At 40.9% G+C, this 9,301-nt stretch overlaps 1 protein-coding gene across 8 annotated transcripts in view; it reads left to right on the top strand.

Annotated features, from left to right (window-relative positions):
• Window positions 1-441: 441 nt before the first annotated feature.
• The window catches only part of ppfia4 (PTPRF interacting protein alpha 4), a 180,470-nt gene continuing 171,610 nt past the window's right edge, over window positions 442-9,301 (top strand). For 6 of the 8 annotated variants that reach the window (XM_022682713.2, XM_022682712.2, XM_022682710.2 and 3 more), the window contains exons 1-2: window positions 442-976; window positions 2,222-2,667. In XM_022682713.2, the coding sequence (XP_022538434.1) occupies window positions 2,419-2,667 (249 nt within the window). In that variant the 5' untranslated portion in view covers window positions 442-976; window positions 2,222-2,418. The remainder of the gene's footprint in view (window positions 977-2,221; window positions 2,668-9,301) is intronic. The other 2 variants (XM_022682705.2, XM_022682706.2) reach the window with 1 other exon arrangement.

The raw sequence follows: 9,301 nt of genomic DNA, 5'->3' as shown, positions 1-9,301 counted from the left end.
TGACCTAGTGTCTGAAAATAATGAGAAAACCTCAAAACAACTAAGTGTCTCAAAATAATCAGAAAAACCTCTCAGAATTATGACTTATTATTTCAAAATAATTATTTACTATCTCAAATAATTACGTAGTGTCCTTTTTTTTAGATTATGCGGTGGGAATGGGCTTCCATTCAAAAGTTTTAAGGGATCAGCTTAACAGGGATTAAGCATAGTCCTGATCTTATACATCGCTGTGAATGGAAATTCTCCACTGGAAGTAGTTTATGTAGTTTTATCTCTGTCCAGGGTACCAACCCATGGTCGTTTACAGAGAGCGACCACCAGGGGGCGGAGCGCGTGACACACTACTCCACTACTGTATTCCTGGCCTCTGATAGGCAGAGTCTCTCTCTCTTTCTCACTCTCGCTCTCGCTCTCTCTCTCTCTCTCTCTCGTGCGCGCGTGCGTAATGTAGAGAGAGAGTCATGTAGCTCGAGCGCGCGCGTGGTGGTGCTGATGTGAGAGGGGAGCGTTTCTGCCGCCACGACCTCCGTGCGCGCGGCTATGACATCCCCCACCGGCTCGAGGGCTGCGAGGCGTCGAAAGCGCGACCTTCCCGTGCACCACCCCACCTCGACGAGACATGCGCGCGCTGCTTTGGAGATGAGCTCGTAGAGACGAAGGATAAGAAGAAGGAAAAGAAGAAGAGCAGGAGCAGGAGGAGTGGCCGGGTCGGCTCGGTTCAGTTCGGTTCAGCTCGTGCTGGAGAAAGGTGTAAAGGAGGGATGCTTCAGACCAGTTTAATAACTGGGATATTAGTTACTGTAGCCTAACTGCAACTGGTGGGTGGTGGTGGTGGGTGGAGGTGTTGGTGGTGAAGAAGCCCACCCTGGCATCCTGACTGAAGAGCTCGCGTAAGGTGGAGCACGTCTGGGTGGATGTTATCAGCTACAAGGATGATGGAGGAGCCGCGCGCGACAGCGGAGTGATACACACTGTAAGCCGGTATAAGTGAGTTTGCTTTGAGGTGGTTTAGCTGGTATACAAGCATGGTCAACCTGATCAAGCTTGGCAACCATTATGAGCAAGCTTGACCATGCTGGTCAACCGTGGTCATACTCCTTATCTAGCTAGTTTGGTCATGTCGGTGGTACTGGTCAACCAACATGGTCAGGTTTGGTCATACTGGTTGTCTTGGTCAGGTTGGCCATACTTCAACCAGTAGGACCCAGCTTTAGACAACCAGTATAACAAAACCTGACCATGCTTGTTATCTAGCCTGGTCACACTGGCCATGCTTGATCATGTGGTCATACTGGTCGACCAGCATGTTCAGGTTTGGTCATACTGGTTGTTTAGCTTGGTCATGCTGGTCATACTGGTCATGCTTGTCATAATATTAGACCAATATAATCAAACTGGTTAACTAACATGATCAACCATGGCCATACTTGAAGCCCAACATGATCAAACTGGTTGATCAGAATGATTAATCTAATCAACAACAAGTATAACCAAACTTGACCATGCTTGTTATCTAACTGGCCATGCTTGGTCATGCTGGTCGTACTGGTCAATCAGCATGGTCAAGTTTGTTCATACTGGTTGTCTTTACAAGTTTGACAAAATTGGCATGGTTAGGTTGGCCAGGCTTGTAGTCCAACATGACCAGTCTGGCTGACCAGTATGACCATGCTGGTCAACCAGCAAGATCAACCTGACCAACAACCAGTATGACCAAGATTGACCTGCTTTGTATATGTTTTTGTTTGAGTTTAATGGTCAACCTGACCAAGCTAAACAACCAGAATGACCAGGGTTGGCCAGCATGACCTGATTCAAATGCAGCATACTGTATGCTGGGCTGGTTTTGATCATTTAGATTAGGTTTGATGATTTAGCTGAAGGTGCTATAAAATAAAATGGTCAATATGATTATGATTTGTACTATTTATAGAATATTAGATAGAACATGACTGAACCATAACAGCAAATCTAGTTTTATGCTTTAATGGGTTAATAGCTGATATTAATAACTGATGGGTGGTAACTACACACTGATGACAAGTCTCAGTGACTGAAGAGCACTCCCAGTAGGAAAGTACATGATGCCAGGACTCAGTGGCATCAAACTACTCTTAATTATTGTTGGCTGTTTAACTCAACGACCCTGGTCAATTGTATAAAATACACAAAGACATACGTACAGCAGACTTAATTTAACTGTGAGTTTACAATGCAGGGCGGAGAAGTGGCGGAGAGAGGAGGAGGAAGGTGATGGTCATGGAATAGGAGGCTGAAGGCTCTGAAGATTTTCTGTCAGGAGAGCACTGAGGTCAGGAGAGCACTGAGGTCAGGAGAGCACTGAGGTCAGGAGACCACAGAGACGTCCATACTTCCGTTCTTCTGTTGTTTATCTCCAAAAACCACTTAACCAACATGATGTGCGAAGTGATGCCCACCATCAACGAGGGGGACTCAGTGAGTTCTCAGCGTGGCTCCCAGAACGGGTCGGAGCAGGAGTCCAATTTCGAGCAGCTGATGGTCAACATGCTGGACGAGAGGGACAAGCTTCTGGAGTCCCTGCGAGAGACCCAGGAGGCACTCCTCCAATCACAGGCCAAGCTCCAGGACGCTCTGCACGAGAGGGACGTGCTGCAGAGACAGATCAACTCGGCGCTGCCCCAGGTCAGGCTAACAGTGGTCTTATGGAAATGAATGTTCCTTTAATGTCTGACGAGCTACACTCACACAAAGCTGGTTCGGTCACATTGTGGTTAATGTGTTTCTATATTGATAAAATTAGAATAATACTAGGCTGGAATTCTCATACCTGTATTTCATTTGTTACACACCTGAGGCAGGTATATAGCATTCTGCTGCTCTGTTGCCTGAATAAGGTGTTTGGAAACTGGAATGAGAGGTGATTACCTGGCTGACATGTATTGGGAGCAATGTCATTCTGAAAAGTCTACCTTTTTAACACACCTGAGCCAGGTAAATAGTATTTCACTGCCCTGTTACCTGGATAAGGTAAGTCAGGAGCTGGAAATAGAGTGGATCACCTGGCTCAGGTGTGTCAGAACTGCAACTAGAGTGGATTACATGGTTCAGATGAATAAAGCCACTGGACTAGAGTGGATTACCTGGTTCAGGTGTGTCAGGAGCAGAAACTATAGTGGATCATCTGGCTCAGGTGTGTCGAGAGCTGAATCTACAGTTGAATTGGAACCTAAGACTAGAGTGGATCACCTGGCTAAGGTGAGTTAGGAGTTGTAATTACAGTGGATTACCTGGCTCAGGTGTGTCGGGAGCTGGAACTAGAGGTGATAACATGACTGAGGTGTGTTAGGAACTGCAACTAGAGTGGATCACCTGGCTCAGGTGTGTTGGGAGCTGTAACTTGGTGTGATAACCTGGCTAAGGTGAGCTGGGAGCTGAAGCTATACTGGATACTATATAAGCTATATCTGTATTCTATATCATGTTTCTTTAAACTGTTTTTAACACACCTGGGGCAGGTAAATTACATTCTGTTTCCCTGTTACCTGGTTGAGGTCAGTTGGGTGCTGGAACTAGAGATGATTACCTGACTAAGGTGAGCTGAAGGGGAGCTGATGAGTGAAGAGTGGATAACCTGTATTCCATATTATATTGCTGTATTCTGTTTTTTTTAAGCAAACCTATGGCAGTTAAATAGCATTTTGCTGCTCTGCTACCTGGCTGAGGTGTGTTGGGAACTGGGGCTGGAGTGGATTACCTGGCTAAGGTGAATTAGGATCTGTAACTAGAGTGGATTACCTGGCTAAGGTGAATTAGGATCTGTAACTAGAGTGGATTACCTGGCTAAGGTAAAATAAGATCTGTAACTACAATGAATAACCTGGCTAAGGTGAAGTAGGATGTGTAAGCATCTGTTACGTTTGTGTTGGAACATGGAATTAGAGGTGATGACCTGGCTTAGGTGAGCTGAGAGCTGTAACTGGAGTGGATTACCTGGCTAAATTGAAGCAGAATCTGTAACTAAAGTGGATTACATGGCTTTGATGTGTCGAGAGCTGGAACTAGAGGTGATGACCTGGTTTAGGTGAACTGAGAACTGGGACTAGAGTGGATTACCTGGCTGAGGAGATTTAAGTGCTGTAATTAGAGTGGACTACCTGGCTCAGGTGTATTGAGAGCTGGAAATAAAAGTGATTACCTGGCTAAGTTAAAGCAGGATCTGTATAGTGGCTTAGGTGATCTGAGAGCTGGGGCTAGAGTGGATTACCTGGTTTAGGTGAATAAGAAGCTGTAGTTAGAGTGAATTACCTGGCTCGGGTGTGTTGAGAGCTGGAACTATAGGTGATTATCTGTTTTAGATGATCTGAGAGCTGGGACTAGAGTGCATTACCTGGCTAAGGAACTAGATGTGATAACCTGGCTAAGGGGAGCTGGGACTAGAGTGGATCCCCTGGCTCAGGCGTGTCAGAACTGGAACTAGAGATGAGTTGGGATCTGGAACTTAAGAGGATAATCCTGATCCATATTATATTCATGCATAGACTGTGTATGGCTGGACAGAGCATCTTCTCTCAAAAGTGAAGCCACCACAGGTCGGGCGCCCCCTGCTGTTCGGTAGCTTTCCACATTCTAGTCATTCTAGTTCTTAATTTCATTTCTTAAACACACCTGAGGCAGGTAAATATTCAGTTGCTTCAGTACCCACCTCAGATGTGCTGGGAGATTACATATCTGACCAAATACAATAGCAGTACTGCCAATACAATAGGACTATCTGGAGCAAATAAACAGGATGAACCTTTTGGACCTTCAAGAATTGACCTGTGGAATAGTGGAGCTCTGTGTTTCCTGGAATTACGATTCTCCATCCATTCCTTTTGCAGAGTTGAACCAGTTAATCCAACCGAAACAGGGTGAATAAGCATGTACTACCCTATATATTTGTCCCAGTGTGTTTGGCGAGCTGAAAACCCTTAAAAAACAGGAAATTCCACTGATAGATCAACATTTAACAGGAATTGTCAAGCCATCACTTAAATATAAATGCAACCCTATACCCTCAAGACCCCCCATGGACCCCCCCAGCCCTTGCCCTAAGCTTAGATCGATCTATTATTCATGTCGACACATTTTATTAAGCATCTGAGATGGACGCTGCATGCACTGTGGTTCAGGTGCTGGCGCCGCGTAAACATTTATTTTCCCGCAAAAGGTGCAGCATAATTCTCTCACTCCCATCGCCTTGACTGTGACCCAGAAATGTCAGATACAATGAATATGATTGTCTCCCAGTCAAACAAAGGGCCGACTCACCAGCAAGGTTAAACACCCTGGAACCCCAGAATGGATTTTGCGCCCAGATGTCTCAAAGCGCTTTATGAAATGAAAGAATTTAGCTAATGAAAATTGGACAGCTATATTTTAACGCTCCCTTTCTTCAGGACGACATTTGGCATGCTTCCTCTTGTTCCAGTCCAATTCGTTTTGTTGTCTCACCTCCTCTCGTTCTGTCAGATTGACATGGCTGAGCGGCGCTCCTGTGCACAGGCATTTAGGACTGTCACGATTTTTCTGTCACGATTTATGTATTATGTAATTGACATATTGTACAATTATACAGGACGTGATGTAGTGCTGGGTAGTGTATCATAAATATTAATATTTTAAACCAGTGGTTCTCAACCCAATCTCAGCCCCCACATTTTCTCATGGTCATTAAGTCGTGACCCACGCTTTTAAAAATACAAACCAAACAAATTTATTTGTTTAAAATAAGGCTCCTTTATAAAGGTTTTCATAAATAGTTCACAAAGGAGTGTATTAATGGTTATAAATTTAGTTGTAAATACTTTAAAAGCAGTGAAAATAACTTTTTTTTTTAATATTTCTAATAAAATAATTTAGAAAGTTGATTTAGTCATTTAATTTGTTATTATAGTTAAATAAATAAAGTTATTAACAAACATGTTATTGCTGACTGATGGATAAGACAAAGATAAGCATCTAGTAAGATCTGAGGTTTAACAGCATAAACGTATTTGGCCACTGTTTCCTTTTCTTTTTATGGGCTGTAACTGATTATTAATGGTTTATAATGGTTTATAACCTAATAATAGACATTAATAAACGCCTTCATAAAGAAGCCTTATTTTAAAGTAGTAGCAATTTATCTTTGAAAAATGTCCTTCACAAACCCATTTAAACATACATGTGCAAGCAAATTGAATTTAAGAACAACATTGTTGAGAAACTGAGGAGGAACATGACAACTATGTGTACAAAAGTTACTAAAATAAAATTAAATATTAAGACTGCACAAAATAAATAAGGCCACACAATTAGATACTTCACTTCTCTGCATATCTCTGCATTCAAAGAACATTAAAAAGAAATACTCTTTGTCTCTTTTTTCCCCAATATAAAAGACGAGAACAAAATCAGATCAGCATTAATTATATTTATTTATTTATTTATTTTTTTTAAATGTGTTTATGTTTTACAAGCTGCAACTATATAACACTACTATAATCAACATAGGATATGATTATGGCTTACAGGCAATAAAAATCCAAAAAGTAGTGTTTTAGAAAAAATTAATATTATATAAGACCAATTGGTACTTTTGGAAGTGTGGGCAGTGTGCCAAGTGTTTTTCCGGAAACAGTACTTACAGTACAGTACAGTACTGCTTTCCTCTGCTGACAACTTTTATGGAGATATGGAGTAGGGGTGGGCGATATGGCCCTAAAATAATATCACGATATTTCATGGTGTTTTTGCGATAACGATATCCTTGGCGATATGACAAAACACTGATTTTTTTTTGCCCCCAAGAATACACAACTGCACAATACTAATAATGCACTCCATATATCTCCATATATCCAGTGCTGCAGTAGAATTAATGATACAGGACCGATATAATCTGTCTCTAGTAGATATATAATGGAAAATGAGAACAGTGTGAATTTTTCTTTTGCTAAAAACAGCAAAAAAGTCTTACCCTGATAATTAGGGATGAGTGATATGGCACGATATTTCAGAGTTTAATATTGTTCACGATATTCAAAAATGTTGGCGATATTATCGTGTACGATATGATATGGCACACCCCTAATGTGGATTTCATTTTCCAGCAGGACTTGGCACAATGCCCACACTGCCAAAAGTACCAATTGGTTTTATATAATTTTCTGAGATGCTGATTTTTGGGTTTGTCATTGGCTGTAAGCCATAATCATCAACCATAAAAGAAATAAAAGCTTAAAATATATAACTCTGTGTGTAATAAAGCTACATATATAATATATGAATGTCACATTTTGAACTGAATTACTGAAATAAAGTAACTTTTCTTTGATATTCAAATTTTTTGAGTTGAACTAGTACATGTGTATCTGCATCGGCCAAGAATTCCCACATTGGTGCATTCTGAATTATATTATCAGTATATATGTCGTATTAAACGGTCTTAATATGCCAATTTTATTATATTATTTATCACAATTGTTTCCTAGTCAATACATGGTTTACAAATAATAAAAGTAGTAACAGTGACAGTCCAGTCATATAGATGCATTTGATGCAGGTCAGGTTACTGGTGGTGGCCGGTGGAGCGTAGCCATTCAGACCTCTGGCCTGACAGCCCTGCCCTGGTCCAGGTTGATGGAGCTGTCAGGGGGCTGTTTGCCTGGACGTAGAGAACATTTCAGAATGGCAGGCATGGTGAGGGTCTGGAGTTTATTTAGGGGTTCGGCTAAAGCAGATTCTGCGTTTAGAATACGATCAGAAAACACAGAAATATATTTTGTTATAGTGATAGTCATAATACAGTTATTGAGGTGTTCGGAGTTTAGAGATGTTGGAGGTCATGTATTAAATGAATGGAAGGTCTGTCCGTGCAAAAAAAAGCTATAGGAGAAAGTTATTTAATTTAATAGTAATATAGAGCTCTTCATACGTTATTTTCTTCAGCTCAACTGAGACTCACACTACCTACCTTTTACACAGTATAGAATGGCAGCCTAAATAGAGTCTGACTGACATACAGTACCAGTCATGTTTGGCCACATTTTTCTCATTCAACGTTTTTTTCTTTACTTTATTTCATTTCTACATTGTAGATTAATGCCAAAAAATTAAATACAATGAAGAGACACATCTTTAAGAAACTCGTGAAGACAGAGCTCTTCAAAGAGCACTTACTCTCCTAACACCTCTAACAAACTAACTACTTCTAACCTCATTTCCATCTTCCCCTCCTTCACTCCTCTATCCCATTATTCCCTTTGACCTCCTTTAGGCCCTATTTAAGATATTTTTTTACCTTTCACTTCTATTACTTTTGTACTTCACTATTGTAAGTCGCTTTGGACAAAAGCGTCTGCCAAATGTAATGTAATGTAATGTAATGTATGGAATAACGTAGTAAACAGTACAAATAAAGAGTTGTTCCTCTACAATCCCCTGGCCTGATCTAAACCTGATCAACTGAGATGGACCGAATTGAGATGGCGATTTGGGATGAACTGGAGCTTCACAACGTGAAGAAAAAGCTGTAACTATTGTTCAGCACCTCCAGAAACTCCTTCATCAAGACATTGCAGAGCGTCCATGTGTGTGTGTTTAATGAGTGGGGGTGCGCTATAGGAACGGACTGATGATTGACTGTTGTCTAGGTTCATTTTAGTCAGTGGAGCACCTGTGCTTTCCAGACCACCATGCCCATCAGTGTAGATTTTTTCCTAAACTCTGATGCTAATTTAACAGTGTGGACACAAGGTGTGAAAATAGACTGTTGAAGAGGTGTAAGATAGGAATATTTATTGCCCTGTTAAGGTCTATAGTGTGTCTGTTCAGCCATCTGAAATTACATTATTATAAAAAAAAGTAGTTTAGTACTCTGAACTGACTTTAATTTCAATGGCCCAAACATTGAATATTTGTGTCAATCCTTTCCATTTGGAAAGTGTGCAGTGTAAGAAGAGGAGAGGCAATGGAATCTCTCTACAACAGTGTCAACTGTATCCAGGGGAGTGTGACTGCCATCTGTGATAATAATAATACTAATTAAAACAGCTATACATGACACATGCATTACAGTAACCCACACTAACCACATTCAGCAGCCACTACACACATTTAGTGATATTTTCATCATATACACCTGATTCAGTACGAAATTAGAATAATAATGCCTTCAAAACATGCTAGTAATGTTGTATTTAAACATAATAAAAATATATGCTAATGCTGTATTAAAAGTTGGGAAACTTGGATTTGTCACTGCTTTAATTGTTTGTTTGCAATGGGTGTTTTG

This window comes from Astyanax mexicanus, chromosome 24, assembly GCF_023375975.1.
Source record: "Astyanax mexicanus isolate ESR-SI-001 chromosome 24, AstMex3_surface, whole genome shotgun sequence".
Taxonomy (NCBI): Eukaryota; Metazoa; Chordata; class Actinopteri; order Characiformes; family Acestrorhamphidae; genus Astyanax; species Astyanax mexicanus.
Note: the sequence above shows the minus strand (reverse complement) of the source record. Positions and strands in the feature narration are given on the sequence as shown.